This window comes from Eleutherodactylus coqui, chromosome 6, assembly GCF_035609145.1.
Source record: "Eleutherodactylus coqui strain aEleCoq1 chromosome 6, aEleCoq1.hap1, whole genome shotgun sequence".
Classification (NCBI taxonomy): Eukaryota; Metazoa; Chordata; class Amphibia; order Anura; family Eleutherodactylidae; genus Eleutherodactylus; species Eleutherodactylus coqui.
In genome coordinates, this window is record NC_089842.1 from 136,474,829 (window position 1) to 136,491,781 (window position 16,953).

A 16,953-nucleotide genomic window follows, 5' to 3' on the forward strand; every position below is an offset into this window, starting at 1 on the left:
ATTTTTTTTTAACTTTGTTTTCTTTATTAAAGAAAAATTCGCACAGTGCATAATAGAAATTTTTTATCAGTTGCAAGTTCAATATTACATATATAAATTGCTGTGCTTTATCTTGCTTGGTGATAATAACATTTTCTTTTATGATTTATCCATGTACATGACAATAAACTTTTAACAGTTAAACATGAACTGTCTATGCCGATTATTTAAATTATTGTGTTGTGGGGCTCCGTGTTTGTTGTTTATTAAGAGGGGGGGAGACAGGAATGCAGATAGGAGGGGGGGAGGGGATAGGGAGGGGGGGGAGAGGAGGTCTTGTGTCTAAGGACCTAGTCTTGGGATAAAGTAGAGTTGGTATCTAGCCAAGCGCCCCATATCTCTTGAAATTTGTTTGGGCACCCTCTATTTTGGTAAATGATTTTCTCATAGGAGATTACTACATTCACTGTCCGAATCCAGTGGGGAATTGTCGGAACTTCCACAGCCATCCAATGTGTGGCTATCGCTTTGCGTGCCAAAAATAATGTTTTTTGGAGAAAGATGCGGGTATGGTGTGGCCACACCTCCTCCTCCAGTAAGCCAAACAGAATTGTCTTGGGGTCCATCTCGATATTAAAGAGAGGAGGTAATAGTGAGTTTATGAAGGAAGTAACCTCAGACCAGAATCTGTTTACCAGGGGGCAGTCCCAGATCAAGTGCCAGAAATTAGCTTCTGGCTGGCAGCATCTATGGCATGACTTTGAGGGAGAGTTGCCCATTTTATGTAGTCGGCTAGGAGTGAGGTATGCTTGGTGTATTATATATAGCTGGATCAGTTTGTTGTTGACCGCAGAGATGGGATTCGGCGATATTGTCCCAGTCCTCGGGTGTTAAAGATGGGATGGAAGCTTTCCATTTATCGTAGGCTTAGAGCGGGTTATGGTCGATTTTGGCTGAGAGGAGATGTGTATAGAGTGCCGAAATTAGGCCCTTGGGCCCTTGGGACCTGAGGATGTCGATTGTGGGGAATTTGTATATGTGTGCAGAAGTAGATGGGAATTGGGAGTTTAGAGCGTGCCTTAGCTGGAAAAATCTGAATAATTGGATCTGAGGGGATTGTAATTTTTCGCTTAGTTGATCATATGTAGGGAAAATCCCATCTGTGTATAAGTCCCCTACTGACACCACTCCCAAGGAAATCCAATATTGGGGGTCCGGAACCGACTGCAGTGCAGTAAGGCCGGGATTGTTCCATAGGGGAAGTTCAGATATCACTCCTTCGTATTGTTGGATAGCCTTGGTCTCCTTCCACACCCGTAGGGCAAGTTTGTGAAGTGGTAGTACGTCAGAGGGGTTGGTGTGTTCAGGGAATTCTAGGTAGCTTAGAAGATTGTTCCCTTTCACTTGTTTTGCGAGAAATTGATCTGCTATAGGCATTTCTCGTTCCAGAACCCAGCTGCGGATATTGCGTAATTGACCGGCTAGGTAATATAGGCGTAGGTCCAGAAGTGCCATTCCGGCTCGCTCTTTGGGTCTTTGTAGGGTCGAGAGGCCGAGCTTTGAGCGGGTGGAATTCCAGATGAAAGATGTGATAAGGGAGTTAAGGGATTGAAAAATACGTTTGGGAACGTATATTGGCATATGCTGTAATATATACAGGCATTTGGGCTGGATGGCCATCTTGACAAGGTTTATACGGCCGGCCACCGAGAGCGGCAGCTTAGACCATCTCCTGAATTTATCTTTTACGTTTTTTATTAGTGGGTCAATGTTCTCTTCTATGGCGTTATTTTGGTCTCGAGACATATACATCCCCAAGTATTTAAATGTAGGAACCACAGCTAGGCCATATCTAGCTACACAGAGATCGTTTGTCGGGTTGAGGTTGGTATATAAAATTGTGGACTTGGACCAGTTGACGTGTAGTCCAGATAAGTGGGAGAATTTATCTATATGGGACATAGCGTGAGAAAAGGAGGTCGTAGGGTTTGACAGGAAAAGAATTGTATCGTCCGCATATAGGCCCACCTTACTTTCAAGGCCCGCCCGTTTAATACCAGTTACGTCGGGGGAACTTCTCAATCGAATCGCTATGGCTTCAATGGCTATGGCAAATAGAGCCGGGGATAGCGGGCAGCCCTGACGGGTGCCCCTTGTGAGACAGAACTCGGTAGATGGAATGCCATTTATATATGGTTTGGACCCATTGTAGGAATTGGGGGCCAAATCCAAATCGTTCCAAACAGGCCTCCAGGAAGACCCACTCCAGCGAGTCAAAGGCCTTCATCATGTCCAGTGAGACCAATGCCCAGGGCATGTTGAATTGTTTGCCTAGTTGAATCGCTGTTTGAACTCTACGCAAGTTAATCGTCGTGGATTTCCCTGGCATGAAACCAGTTTGGTCAGGGTGTATAATGGATAGGATTACTTGATTTAGTCTGGTAGCCAGGATTTTTGTTAGGATTTTATAGTCAGCATTTACCAGGGAAATAGGGCGATATGAACTGCAGTCTGTGGGATTTTTATTCGGTTTCAAAATGACTATGATGGATGCTCCGTAGAACGAGGGCGGAAGGGCTTTGTCTAATTGGGCCTGTTGTAGCGTCTCGAGTAATAGCGGGGCCATCTGTTTGCTGTATTTAATCTTTGCGCAATATGTTTCACTCATCCATTGCTCCACTCCATCTGCATTTGATTGCTCCGCCTTCCTTCCAGTGACCCTGCTGTGATACCTTTAAATTTGTCATAATCTGTGCGCAATGGTATGTTTCACTCATCCATTGCTCCACTCCATCTGCATTTGATTGCTCCGCCTTCCTTCCAGTGACCCTGCTGTGATACCTTTAAATTTGTCATAATCTGTGGGCAATGGTATGTTTCACTCAAGCATTGCTCCACTTCATCTGCATTTGATTGCTCCGCCTTCCTTCCAATGACCCTGCTGTGATACCTTTAAATTTGTCATAATCTGTGCGCAATGGTATGTCCCATTGCTTCATATAAATTGAATTGACTCTATTTGTACTATATGTATTTTCCTCATCACCTCCCCCAAATAGTTTTCTCCCTGTCTCATCTTAGTGTTGCTGGACACAGTTTGTTTTTGTAAGAGGGCAATAAAGCGCCCCCCCCCCCCCATCTTGTTCATTAGCCATCTAAAGGTGGGTCAGCTGGTTGACTAGTGAAATGTAACAAGCCACTCCCAGCTGAAGTCCTATAGCCAGAACTTTAAAGTCAGTTCTACCCTCCATGCCTCACCAGAGGCTGCCTCACCAGAGGCTGCCTCACCAGAGGCTGCCTCACCAGAGGCTGCCTCACCAGAGGCTGCCTCACCAGAGGCTGCCTCACCAGAGGCTGCCTCACCAGAGGCTGCCTCACCTGATGCGTCCAGCAACAAGTGTTTGATGCTGTTGAATGATGCAGTTATACAGCGCAGTTCGACAGTGCAGGAGACAGGTAACATGCACAACTGTCCAAAGCCTGGTGGAAAATACTCTCCTCTTTGCACTAATCTCCTTCACTATCCTCTTTTCATGCCTTTACACTTTCTCCCAACGCCCAGCCCCAACACACTCCATCCACATCAGCCCCTCCCTCCTCTCCTCACCTATGTATGGCTCCCATGCACTGTTCAACTTCCTAAGACGCCTTCAACCCCCTAATACTGCAAAGAAACACCTCAGACACCCACACAAATCCCCTAGCCATGTGCTCACCCTTGCTACTCTGCTACTCCTAGCTGCAGGGGACATCTCCCCCAACCCAGGCCCACCCCGTACTGTTCTCTACCAAAATGCCCCCCCTGCCCCATTCAAATGCGCCCTATGGAACTCCCAATCTGCGTGTAACAAACTCCCAACTATTCATGACCTTTTCACCAGTAAACACTTGAACTTGCTCGCCCTCACGGAAACCTGGATACAGCAGTCCGATTCTACCTCCCCCGCTGCATTGTCCTATGATGGCCTGCAGTTCTCCCACACCCCCAGATCGGATGACAGACGCGGTGGAGGAGTAGGCATCATCCTCTCCCCAAACTGTACCTTCCAGGTCATTCCCTCAGCTCCCTCGCTTACCTTTCACTCCTTCGAAGTCCACACCCTGCGACTCTTCCGCCCACTGCCTCTGCGTGTCGCAGTTATTTACCGCCCCCCAGGCCCTACCCGCCTGTTCCTAGACCACTTTGCTGCCTGGCTCCCCCACTTCCTATCCTGTGAAATCCCAACCCTCATCCTTGGTGATTTCAACATTCCTACTAACGACTCTAGCTCCTCATCTGCCTCCCGGCTTTTAACACTTACCTCCTCCCTTGGCTTATCACTAATCTCTGACTCCCCCACTCATAGAGATGGTAACACTCTCGATTTAGTTTTCCTCCGTCTCTGCTCTGCTTCTCACTTTACTAACTCCCCGCTTCCACTCTCGGATCACAACCTTCTCTCTTTCTCCATCAGGCACCCTAGCATCTCTCCTGACCCTCCTATCTATTGCACCTCTAGGAACCTCCAGTCTGTCCGCACTAAACAGTTTGCCGAAACTATTCAGTCCTCCCTATCGCCCATCTCTCGCCTCCCCTGCCCTAACCTGGCAGCCAAATACTACCACACCACCCTCAGCCGTGCCCTGGATGAAGTGGCACTGCCCGTGACGCGAGCTGTCAAACGCAGACCACGGCAACCCTGGCTCACGTCCCAAACGCGCTTCATCCGGCGGTGCTCTAGGTGCGCCGAGTGGCTGTGGAGAAAGTCAAAGCTGCCAGCAGACTTCCTCCACTTCAAATTCATGCTTAAAATGTATAACCTAGCCCTTCACCATGCCAAACAAGTTTATTTCACCTCCCTTGTCTCCTCACTATCCCACAACCCCAAACAACTCTTTGAGACTTTTCACTCCCTCCTCAGACCCAAGGAACAGGCCCCTGCGACAGACCTGACTGCTGGAGAACTAGCTGCCTATTTCAAAGAAAAAATCGACCACATTCGAAAAGAAATCTCTGAAAGCTGCATGGTTAGCCCTGATCCCAGCTTCATCAGCACTGCACCCAGCACCTACTCACTATCTACGCTAGAACCAACGACAGAGGAAGAAGTCTCCAGGCTCCTTTCCGCTGCCCGCCCTACCACCTGCGCCAGCGACCCTCTCCCCTCTCACCTCCTCCGCTCCCTTTCCCCAGCTCTCATTACTCACCTTACCACAATCTGCAACCTCTCCCTAACCTCTGGCACTTTTCCCTCCTCATTCAAACACTCCATTATATCCCCTCTGCTTAAAAAACCAACCCTGGATCCGACTAATGCTGCTAACTACCGACCCGTCTCAAACCTCCCCTTTATCTCCAAATTACTGGAACGCCTGGTCTACTCCCGGCTTACTCGCTTTCTCTCTGACAACTCACTCCTCGACCCCCTCCAGTCTGGCTTCCGCTCTCTACACTCGACCGAAACTGCCCTTACAAAAGTAACAAATGACCTGATGACTGCAAAGTCGAGAGGTGATTACTCTCTACTAATCCTCCTTGACCTGTCTGCTGCATTTGACACTGTCGACCATAATCTCCTTCTCACTATGCTCCACTCTATTGGTCTAAAGGATACTGCTCTCTCCTGGTTCTCCTCCTACCTCTCTGACCGCTCTTTCAGTGTTTCCTTTGCTGGTTCTATCTCTGCTCCACTTCCTCTCGCTGTCAGGGTACCCCAGGGCTCGGTCCTTGGTCCCCTTCTTTTCTCTATCTATACTGCCCCAATTGGACAAACCATCCACAGATTCGGCCTCCAATAACATCTCTATGCTGACGACACCCAACTATACACCTCCTCTCGTGAGATCTCTGGACCATTCCTCCAAAATATCACCGACTGTCTGTCCGCTGTCTCTAACACTATGTCCTCCCTTTTTCTCAAACTAAACCTCTCTAAAACTGACCTCCTTGTCTTTCCACCTTCTAACCGACCTCCCCTCAACATCTCCATTCCAGTGTCTGGCACCATCATAACCCCCCGACGGCATGCCCGATGCCTTGGGGTCACACTGGACTCTGACCTCTCCTTTGCCCCCCATATCCAATCTCTGGCCCAAACATGCCACATGCACCTCAGAAATATTGCTAAAATATGTCCGTTCCTAACCACGGACACGCTAAAGACGCTCGTGGTTGCGCTCATCCACTCCCGGCTTGACTACTGCAACTCGCTACTCATTGGCCTCCCCCGCACTAGACTCGCTCCGCTCCAATCCATACTAAATGCAGCAGCTAGACTCATTTTTCTATCCAGTCGTTATTCAGACGCCTCTGCATTATGCCAGTCGCTGCATTGGCTGCCCATCCACTGCAGAACTAAATTTAAACTCCTCTACCTCACTCACAAAGCTCTGCATGGCGCTGCGCCACCATACATCGCCTCCCTACTGTCAGTACACCACCCAGCGCGCTCACTCCGATCGGCTAACACCCTCAGACTAAACGCCCCTGTAATACTAACCTCTCATGCTCGCCTACAGGACTTCACTAGAGCAGCACCCATCCTCTGGAATGCTCTACCCCAAGGCATCCGGACAATTCCCGATGCACGATATTTCAGACGTGCCTTAAAAACGCACCTCTTCAGGGAAGCATACCAAATCTCCTGACCTAGTCCCTCGCCCCTCCCTATGGTGCTCCACCCTGTTTGCCTTCTGATAAATGATCTGTACATAAAATTTCCTTTTGCCTGTGTTCCCCACCCCCTGCACCTCCTGTACCACCCTCAACCCATTTGTGTCTAACCCAATGTACCTTATATTGTAATTGTTGTATTGTTTTGCATTTATCCATGCCTGAAAGCGCTGCGGAATAAGTTGGCGCTATACAAATAAAGATTATTATTATTATTATTATACTTCTATTGGGAGGCCGTCTGGGCCCGGGGCTTTGTTAAGTGCCATATCTTGGATTGTTTGCCGAATTTCGTCTAGGGTAATTGGGGCGTCCAGGAATTCCGCCTGTTCTGTGGTTAGTGTTGGGAAGGTCAAGTCGCTCAAGTAGTTTAGAATGTCTGATTTAGTGGATTTTATAGTTGAGTTATAGAGGTTAGCGTAAAATTCTTTGAAGCAGTTTGTAATGGCCGGGGCATCTTTCAGTTCCTCGCCATGTTGGTTTTTTATCTTAAGGATCGTGTTAGAGTGGTTCTCACGCCTAATCAGATTGGCCAGCAACTGGTTGGATTGATTTCCCAGCTCAAAGTAGTGTTGCTTTGCAAAAAATTGTTTACGTTTGGCCTTGGTGTGAATTTGCTGTTTGTAAAGGCGGGAGAGACTAAGCCATGTTTCTTTATTGGAGCCTGTGGGGTTGTCGATGTATGCCTTTTCTGCTTCTGATGTCTTTGTTTCTAAGTCTCTGTCCACTTGGGATGTTGTTTGTTTAATATATGAGATAGCTGATTTAAGGCATCCTCGAAGGTATGCTTTAAGGGTGTCCCATCTCAGGGCCGGGTGAGTATTGTCATTGTGGGCGTCTAAGAAGAGGGATATGTGGAATGGGGTTTGGTCGTCTGGGCCCATAAGCTTGAGCCAGAACGGATGTAGTTTCCAGGTGGGGATCACCCTAAGCTGTGGAAATTTCAGTGTTAGGAGGATCGGGCTGTGGTTTGATATTCCGCGCGGGCAGTGTATTATATCTGAGAGGTAGATCGCCATTTCTGTGGAGCTGAATATATAGTGAATTCTTGACAGAGCATTATGTCCAAGTGAGTGACAGGTGAATTCTAAAACTTCGGGATGATGTAGTCGCCAGAGATCAACCCAGCCGACGCTCTCAGTCACCTGCCGCAGAGTGGAGCTGGTGTTAATGGTGGCGTTAGCGGGCATATAAAATCTGTCTCTAGTCGGGTCCATCACCTGATTAAAGTCTCCCATACAGATCACTCCTGCCGAGGGGTATTCGTGTGCGAAGGTTATGGCGGCCTGTAGGAGGGAGAGATTATTGTGCGGCGGGTTATATATACATAGAATAACGTAGGGTTTGGAGTCCACTTCGGCGTACGCGAAAATTGATCTACCTTCAGAGTCCCTGCGGATATTAATGGGATTCCATCTCAAAGAATTGTGAATAAGCAGTGAGACTCCTCTAGAGGAGGAGGTGTGGAAGGAGTGTGTCGCCCACTGGATCCACGTTTTTTTAAGAGTGTCAGCTTTATCTGCGGTGAGATAGGTCTCCTGCAAACACACTATGTGAGGGTTGAGTTGTTTAATGTGGGAGAAGACTTCTCTGCGTTTGAGGGCGGTGCCCAAACCTCGTACATTCCAACTAAGATACGTTAAAGACATTTGTATCAATATGGGCATGGAATTTAATCAATGTGTATATACACGTGGGGAAGGGGGGAGGGGAGGAACTTTGCGTACGTAGGGGAATAAGTGTCATCGGCATAGACTTCTTAAAACAAATAACAAAAGTTGTCTTGCAACAGTTTAAACCTTTAACTAATGGCATCCTGTCTAAATATGAAGGTGGAAATCCAAAATTTAGAGATCCAATGAACTGAGAGACAGGAGACAAAGAAAATTTTAAGCTACAAACTCTCAGATAGGTAGCTGATGTTATTGGAGGGGGGAAGTCCCAATGGCCTATAGATGGCCGGTTTTATCAGTTGGACTTTAGATGCTAGCTTGGGGTAGCAATGAGACCCGGAGGATCCAAGACAGCGAGTCCAGACCGTGGGTGACCGACTTGTCATCTGTGGGTCAGGGGGATGAAAGGCCACTTCAGTCGCGGCTTAGGTTATTGCTCATATTTGCGTATGTTATGGGCTAGTGTCCTTTGGTGACGTAGGGTGCATTCTGAGCCACTCCAGGGCTTCTGATGGGGAGTGTAGGAAGATCGCATTTCCTTCTGCGGCAATGCGTAAGCGAGCAGGGTATGCCATGGAGTAGGGGATATTCCTGTCTTTAAATTTCTTTTTGACTTCCATGAAGGTGGCTCTTTGTTTTTGTAGGTCTGCCGAAAAGTCTGGAAATGTTGATATCACTGAGTTGTTGTGTTTAAGTGGACCTTTTATTCTGGCTTGACGTAAGGCGGCATCCCGATCCCTGCAGTTTAGAATTCTAGCTAGAAACGGATGTGGAGGCGCGCCCCGCTGTGGCGGCCTTGCCGGGACCCGATGGGCTCTCTCCACAGTAAATTGGGCAGAGAAGGTGTCATCGCTCAGCAGGGATTTCAGCCAGTTTTCCCTAAACACTTCTGGTTGTGAGCCTTCTGTTTTTTCGGGGAGGCCGATTATGTGTAAATTGTTGCGGCGTGAGCGATTCTCTAAGTTGTCTGTTTTGGCTTGACAGTATTCCGCTGATCTTATGGCTTTCTGCATCACCGCGGGGATTGGTCGCAGAGAATCCTCTACATTCGAGATGCGATTCTCCATTTCCTGCATTCTGCCTCGCATGTTTTGTAGGTCTTGTCTTGGGAGAATCACGTCTGATTTCTTCTATTTTGACTGTTAGGGTGGACTTGCAGGCGTTAATTGCTTCCAGGAGTTGTCGCATCGTTGGTTCCGGTGATTGCCCTGAAACATCTTCAGTTTCCTTTGTCTGGGTCGGTCGCATCGCTCGAGGAGTATGGTCTTGAGTTTCTACGCATGAGAATTCTTTTAATTTTTCTGCCGCAGAGCCACTTTTTGCACGTGTGCTCATGTTAGTGGGTATAGGGTTGGCTTGTTTATCTGAGAAAGTAGATGGTTATCTTGGTAAAAGGAGCGTATGGATATTCCCAAAGAGAGTCACTTGTCAATAGAATAAATTAGCCATTTTACTAACATGTAGAGCTCTCTGTAAGGCTTTTGAGTTGTTAAAGTCTCAGAGGGTTTAGTGTCGCGGGGCTTCAATGATTGTCAGGAGTATGGTGTGTCGGGGATCCGTGTGGCGGATACAAAGAAGTGTCCGTTGGGGCCTATATCAATTCGAGTGGCCCGGTCGGAAGTCCGCCAAGTTGCGGCGAGCCACCCTGCAGCAAGCAGGGTTTAGAGCTGGACCTCTGGGAGAGGGCCGTATTGTGGTGAGGTCTCTTTGTGCCTGTGCGCCAGTTTCAGCTGGGGGCCAGCTCAGAGGGCTCAGATCCGGTCGTCCGGCTCCCATCCCGTTTATTGGGGGGTTGTTGCGCAGGGGTGCCGGTATTTAGTAGTGAAGGGGTTCCCCCTTAGAGGTTTCTCCCCTCTGGGCATACATTCACCAACGCAGTGGCCTGTCACTCTCAGGTGTTGTCTCCCGTCCTCCCGCTTCACTTACGGTTTTTTGATGCCGGCTCCGCTGGGCCGGTTCTCGGGTCGTCCCGTGCTTGGCGCCCAGCCAGGTGCAAGGGTCGCGATCCCCCGACAGCAAGGAGGCTGAAGCGGCAGGGCTGTCAGTCAAGCCGCGGTCCCCGGCGGACTCTGCAGGAGGAAGTCCGTACCAAGGAGGGAGAGGCGGCTCGTTGCCCTTTTCGTGGATGCGGTCTGGACGTCTGACGGTGTCGTCCTGCAGCGGCGACCAGGAATCGTAGCGCCGCGGCTCCGGCGGGGTGACCGGGAGGGATCAGGGAGGATGTGGCTCTCAAGGCTGCTGGGCTAGAATGTAGGAGCGGGTATCTCCTGGCAGGGGGCCGGCACCGGATTCGATGCGCCCGGCTCCCAGCAACCAGTCCGGGTTGGTGTGTTGTCGCCACTCGGCAGCAGGGGAGGGGTATCGGGAAGACTGGTGGAGGACAGGAGAGCGGGGACCAGCCAGGTGTCAACGGCCGCGGTCCCGCGGTAACAAGGAGGGCTGAGGCGGCAGGGATATTATCCAGTCAGTAGAGCCGCGGCCACCGGCAGTGTCCGCAGCGAGTGGCCCGTGCTGGGGGAAGATGGGCAGCTCGTTCCTCTCCAGGTGGTTGTGGTCGGCCTGTCCGGCAATTTCTCTTCCCCGCGGTGGAGGGGCCCGATGTCACGGGTCCGGGGAGGCAACCAATAGGAGTGTGATCCGCGGCCGAGGTGCAGGAGCAGGCACTCCAGATGTGGGGGTAGCCCGATCCCGAGGTCTCTCCCACCCGGGGTCCAGCCGGACCGGTAAGGAGTTATTTTGGGAAGGGGGGGGGGAAGAGGGGGGAGCTTTGAGTAGCCGGGCGGCGGTGCGGACAAGCAGGTTGTGATCTCCGGCTAGTTCTTGTGCCGAGTGTACCGCACCGGAGGGCCGGGGAGAAGGTCGGCTCTGTCGTTCGGTCTCGAATTCCGCTGGGGTAGCTCCCTGCAGCAGTCGCCCTGGATGTCAGTAATGGCGGGAAGGGTACAGGGCGTTGGCGCTGTCTCACCCACGACTCGGCCCGCAGCTCTTTGTGGTGTACTCGGGGGGGGGGGGGGTTAGTTTCACCCCAGTCTTGTCTCGGTCTCTTCCAGCAGGATTTAGAAGTCCGTTTTGAATAGTTAGGTCACCTTACGGCCAGGATTTTTGTCAGGATTTAAGTTTCCCCTGGGGAGCTCCTCTCACATGCGACTCTCCATGTTGGTCGCTGGCCCCCCAGATGAGTCATTTTTAAGTAATATATTCAATGGTCAACAGAGATATTGTATAGTAGGAATCGGGAAGAGACAAAGCCTTTCCTGGTTTAGGAATTAAAACAATCATAGCATCTCTCATTGATAGTGAAAGTATGTCTTCATGCAATGATTTATTAAATATTGTCAATAAATGTGGCAGAAGCATAACCTGGTAGCGCTTAAAAAAATCATTTGGAAGACCATCCAGCCCAAGTGAGTAGAGATGAGTGAGTATACTCGTTAAGGCACATTACTCGAACGAGTAGTGCCTTAGCCAAGTATCTCCCCGCTCGTCTCTAAAGATTCGGGGGCCGGCAGGGGGCAGGGAGCGGTGGGGGGGGAGTGGGGAGGAACAGAGGGGAGATCTCTCTCTCCCTCTGTCTCCCCCCCCCCCCCCCGCTCCCCCCTGCTCCCCGCCGCAACTCACCTGTCACCGGCGCCGACCCCCGAATCTTTAGAGACGAGCGGGGAGATACTCGGCTAAGGCACTACTCGCTCGAGTAATGTGGCTTAGCGAGTATACTCCCTCATCTCTACAAGTGACTATTCATTAGGAAGTGCTGCAACTGCATCCCTTAACTCATGCAGTGTCGAAGGAGCCTTTAGTATTACACTCTTGCCAATTGCACCTGAGCCAAATATTCATAAACATCTTCACAACCAACACTTAACTTAGAAACATATAGGCTTTTAAAATAGATCAAAAAAGTCTCCAAAATGTTGTCAGCCTTTTATAATCAAAGTTATCAGGCCTTCTCAGTGCTGCAACATCAGATGATGATTCCTGTGCCATAATTATAGAAGCCAAGAAACAACCCTCAAAAATCTTCCACTTCATAAAAAGACGCTTATTATTTGCAACACCTCTCTGACTATCAGCAATTTGAGACTGTACATTTTCCAATTAATTTCCACCTGTTTAGTGGGAGAATATAAAAACGTTTGCCCTGCATCAAAAGCTGGTTGCTGAAAGGTTTTAATGACATCCTGAGATTTAGTCTCATCAAGCAGGTTCAACCAAAAAGGGAATTAACCTCCAAATCCTATCCAAACCAAAACCCCCACCATTCATAATCAACAACAAATAAAGTGCAGAGTAATCTGACACAGTTTTTAGTAGATAAGGAAGTATAGATGAAGAACCTATTTGGAGATCTATTCTAGAAAGTCCATTTGTGAACTGGAAGAGTATTGTTGAACTTCTGAATTTCTCAACCTCCACAGATCACATAGACCTAATTCCATTAATAAGCGTGTTAAAGTATTGGAGAAAGAAAAGCCACTACAGGGCCTTTATTAAATCTATCCAAACAGGGATCCAGACAATTATTTAAATCATCCAAAATTAACATAGGAACAGCAGGGGATATAGCCACTAATTCCATAACCTTCTTAATACATTTGCTGGAATACAGGGAAGGGGGGTATATATTGCCACCAAACAATATTTATTTTGCACAATAATACATTTAAGACAAATTTCCCCATGGAATCTATTGAAGATGACTCACACTTAGAGAGATTTTTATGAATCATTAGAGCTACTCATACATAACTCGACTACACAGAATGAAAAGAATGTGCCCATGCAAGTCTACAGTAACTCCCGTTAAGTGTGTTTATAAGAGTCAAACAATGGCTGGTTGAAATTGTTGAATAGATGAAAAAACGGCATATATTTTAGTTTTGCACCCCATATTCCAGACATGAATGATAGTCATTATTTATGTTTTATACATATAATTTAAGACGCTGGCTGCATTGTATAATAGAGGAAGAGAAAGAGAAAAACAGGTCATAATTAGAGATGTGCGAACATGCTCGTTTAGGACAATTACTTGATCGAGCATCGCTTTTTTTGAGTAACTGCCTAAACTGGCGAAAATATTCGGGGGGCGCCGGGGGCTGAGCGGGGGGTTGTGGTGGGGAGTGGGGGGGAAAGAGAGAGAGAGCTCCCCCATGTTCCTCCCTGCTACCCCAATCTTTTCGCCCGAGTAGGCAGTTACTCGAAAAAAGCGATGCTCGATAGAGTAATTGTCCTAAACGAGCACGTTCGCTCATCTCTTGTCATAATGGTATAAAAATGGAACAGCTTTATATATGAGTATGTTACAGTATGCTCAGGTACAGGTCAATGGATGTATAATTTCTCATTTTTAATTTGTTATTGGGGTTCAACTGTGTTTTCTCCGTCTGCATGTATATAAATATATTTTCCAGATTTGAACTTACAGGACGTGGTTTGAAAGGCGGTTGGATCTCTAGACGCTCTAAACGTTCCCAATCAATCCAACGGAAAAAGGCATGATCACGTATATCCCGTTCTCCATCACAGCCAGATCCAAGTCGTTTTAAAGGATGTTTTGTAAGCAACTAATGTAATAAAAAAAGTTACAGATATGAGCTGGTCTGTACGAAAATGTGCTTTTAGTCCATATCGTCGATCTTACCATCACTCACTACATATACAAATACATGTTTTCCATGTTTTCTAATGTTTTCCATAGAAACCCTTTCTTGCTTTCACTAAACATGAAAGATAAGAAAATATATTTCTTTGACACAGATCTGCTAGGCATGAAGTGAATGATATCTCACTGGGTGAAATGACATAAACTTAATTTTTAACTGGCATCTGATTTGGACATCAGTCTTCACCCCTTGAGGAAGGAGTCATTTTTGGCCTTAAAGAACCCTAAAGGGTTCCGCTATCCAATAAATGTTTCTTTTTATTTATTTTTGCATTGCAGTACAATTTTTTTTCTTCAATCGTTGATTTCACTTTTGTCTTTAAAACTTATTTTCATTTATTCTAATCTATTGATTTTCAATCAGAATGTATTATCCTATGTGTATATGACAGTATATTACTGCCTGGGAATATAAAGGGCAGAGGCATGAATGCCCTAATAGACATTCTGACCAGTCAGCCCTGGGCACTTTATTAGGCACAAGGCTATCACAATTTCCCAGGCACGGTGCCAGGACTGACAAGGATGGAATACAATGAGCCTGTTCGCTTTGTCAGCATAATGATATACATTGATCACAGTGCAGAAAGAGTTAAATGGACAGAATTTGCATTTTCTCCAATCCCAGCCTTTACTGCTGGAGGGCAGCTGTCAATCACAGCCATCCTCCTGTGGATGATCATGCAGGCACAGCTTCTGTACCTTGCACGATCCCCATCAGACCCTTCCTGCAACATACGATACATATAAGACTTCTTCCACAGCACATTCTTACAGCCAATGCCGATTCTGCGTCCAGTTAAAAAGACCAACAGGGACAGAAAATATGTGAAACAAAGATCATAGAGGTCTCTGTTTCACACATTAAACACTACGGGTCTGCCCCAGTTCTGTCCAGTTTTCTATCCCAAAGATGGAACCAGTACTGGATGCAAAATCATGATGTCGAAGAAGCCTAAATATGGGAAGGGGTTAAAGACATGGGAGAAACTTAATTTCCAGTCGAATGAAGACGAAGTAGGTAAAGTAATAATAGGCCTAGTTATAATATGTATTAGAATGGTGGCTACAACTTATTTTGAAGTTATAGGATGTTATAATGTAAAATAATTAATCATAAATCCATATACAGTAGCTAATGATTTTCAACAAGCATCCTAATATGGAGGGTAATTCAAAAGCAGTTAAAGGCGTGAAACATCTGCAGATGGGATGAAGCAAGGAAGGTTGTGTGAGGATGGAAAGGAGGTATAGTATTTGGGAATAATGAAGATGGAGGTAAAAAATTTTTGCAAAAATGATTCATCTTCATTGCTCGCAAATGACCCTTTCCATGGGCAAAAGGTATAATTAACCGTGTTTTCAGTGTAGAAAACATAACTACATTATATGTACTTAGAATAGCACCTTATAGTATATATGCATATATAGTATATATATATATATTTTACCCCTTTGCATATTGAGACCGCTTCTCTGGACAGGGATTTTGGGTAAGATACAGTCTGCTCCATTATGGACTGGAATAACTCATCCTCATCTTCACCATCAAACGGGGGCTGTTGTCACATGAAGAAAATAAACCACAATTTGAATACATTTTCTATGATCATACAAATATAAGAGATGGATGTAAAAAGAGAACATGGAATAAGAAACTGCCTGTAAATATGTAAAAACTTAGATGATAGCAAGTGACATGAAAACTTTCCACAATTATAACCTTATATAAATAATGGATTAGATCAGTGTTGAGCCACTGGCGAGTAGAGGACCATGTGCAGCCCTCAGTTCCTCACCTTGCAGATCTTTTCTACTTTTTTCACTCTGGTAACTGCAATTCTATGCATGCTAGATCACACAGAGCGCTATTTGCACACAGGACGGCACAGCATGCGGCAGGAAGACCGCAAAAAACATGGTCATCCTGCATCTAAATGATTGGGAACATGCTGATAAGGATATTTCTATATCCTCCATAGACACTGGACAATGACCACATATATGCAAGCACCTCTCCATTGCAAACAGAGTACATAGTACATTGTATGTAATGTGCTGCCCTTGTCTGGAATCCAGGGCCACATCTGAGGCCCTCATAATGTGGCAGGTTGACCATAACTATGTTAGATCAATAAAAAAAGGATGTAGGTTAGGAATGTGGAACTATCATTATAAACATTCTACAAATGAGTTTTGCAAATGAGTCATTGCTTTATTGTTTAACATCCCTTCTCTCAAAAGACAGAAATTCGATGTCCCTATGCTGACTGTAGTCCATAACTGATCAGTACAGAAGGAATACCTTGACAACTTCTGTATAGGGGTATCGACTCTCTTCCTAGTGTCATAGAACAAAAAAAAGCAGCAATATGATATGATCATGCTGTGAGCTCGGCATCACTTACCTGACCTGCCAGCATTTCATACAGTAAAACCCCATAGGACCACCAATCCACTGACTTCCCATAGGGCTGATAGGCAATAATCTGAAAGGAATGCACATAATAGGATGATGAATTCAATAGAAGATACTAAAAGCTGCAGAGATATAAACAAACTTACTGCTAAGATATCACTGTATATTATGTTTACTTGCAACCTCCTTCTTAGGAGGGGGGGGGGGGATAAAATAGAAGCAGTCCTGGAAACAAGGCGAATTATGTTATATCTAGATGGAGGCAATTTTATCTGTTACAATTTTAAAAACTCATTAAACAAGAACTTTATTTGATGATCAATGTGATTTTATAAGGAGGCGACACGTCTTGTTTATTGGAAACTTAATGCTGTATGGATTTATCTCCAAAGCACTAATAGGCAGTTCTATTATTCTAACTATAACTCAATACATTGAAAACTAAAGTTGTGTGACAGTACAAATATCAGCATAAGGACCAATGTCACCTGCAGAGTTTCATTATAAAATACTGAGCGGGAGATCCGCACCTCTTGCCGTCCATAGGAATGCATTACATGGCAAGTAA

At 46.5% G+C, this 16,953-nt stretch overlaps 1 protein-coding gene across 1 annotated transcript in view; it reads right to left on the reverse strand.

Annotated features, from left to right (window-relative positions):
• PRKCG (protein kinase C gamma) overlaps positions 1–16,953 on the reverse strand; it is a 394,858-nt gene that overhangs the window by 12,351 nt on the left and 365,554 nt on the right. Inside the window, exons 15-17 of the mRNA XM_066607722.1 lie at positions 16,375–16,455; positions 15,418–15,525; positions 13,728–13,868 (exon numbers count right to left, since the gene is read on the reverse strand). Coding sequence (XP_066463819.1) covers positions 13,728–13,868; positions 15,418–15,525; positions 16,375–16,455 — 330 coding nt within the window. The remainder of the gene's footprint in view (positions 1–13,727; positions 13,869–15,417; positions 15,526–16,374; positions 16,456–16,953) is intronic.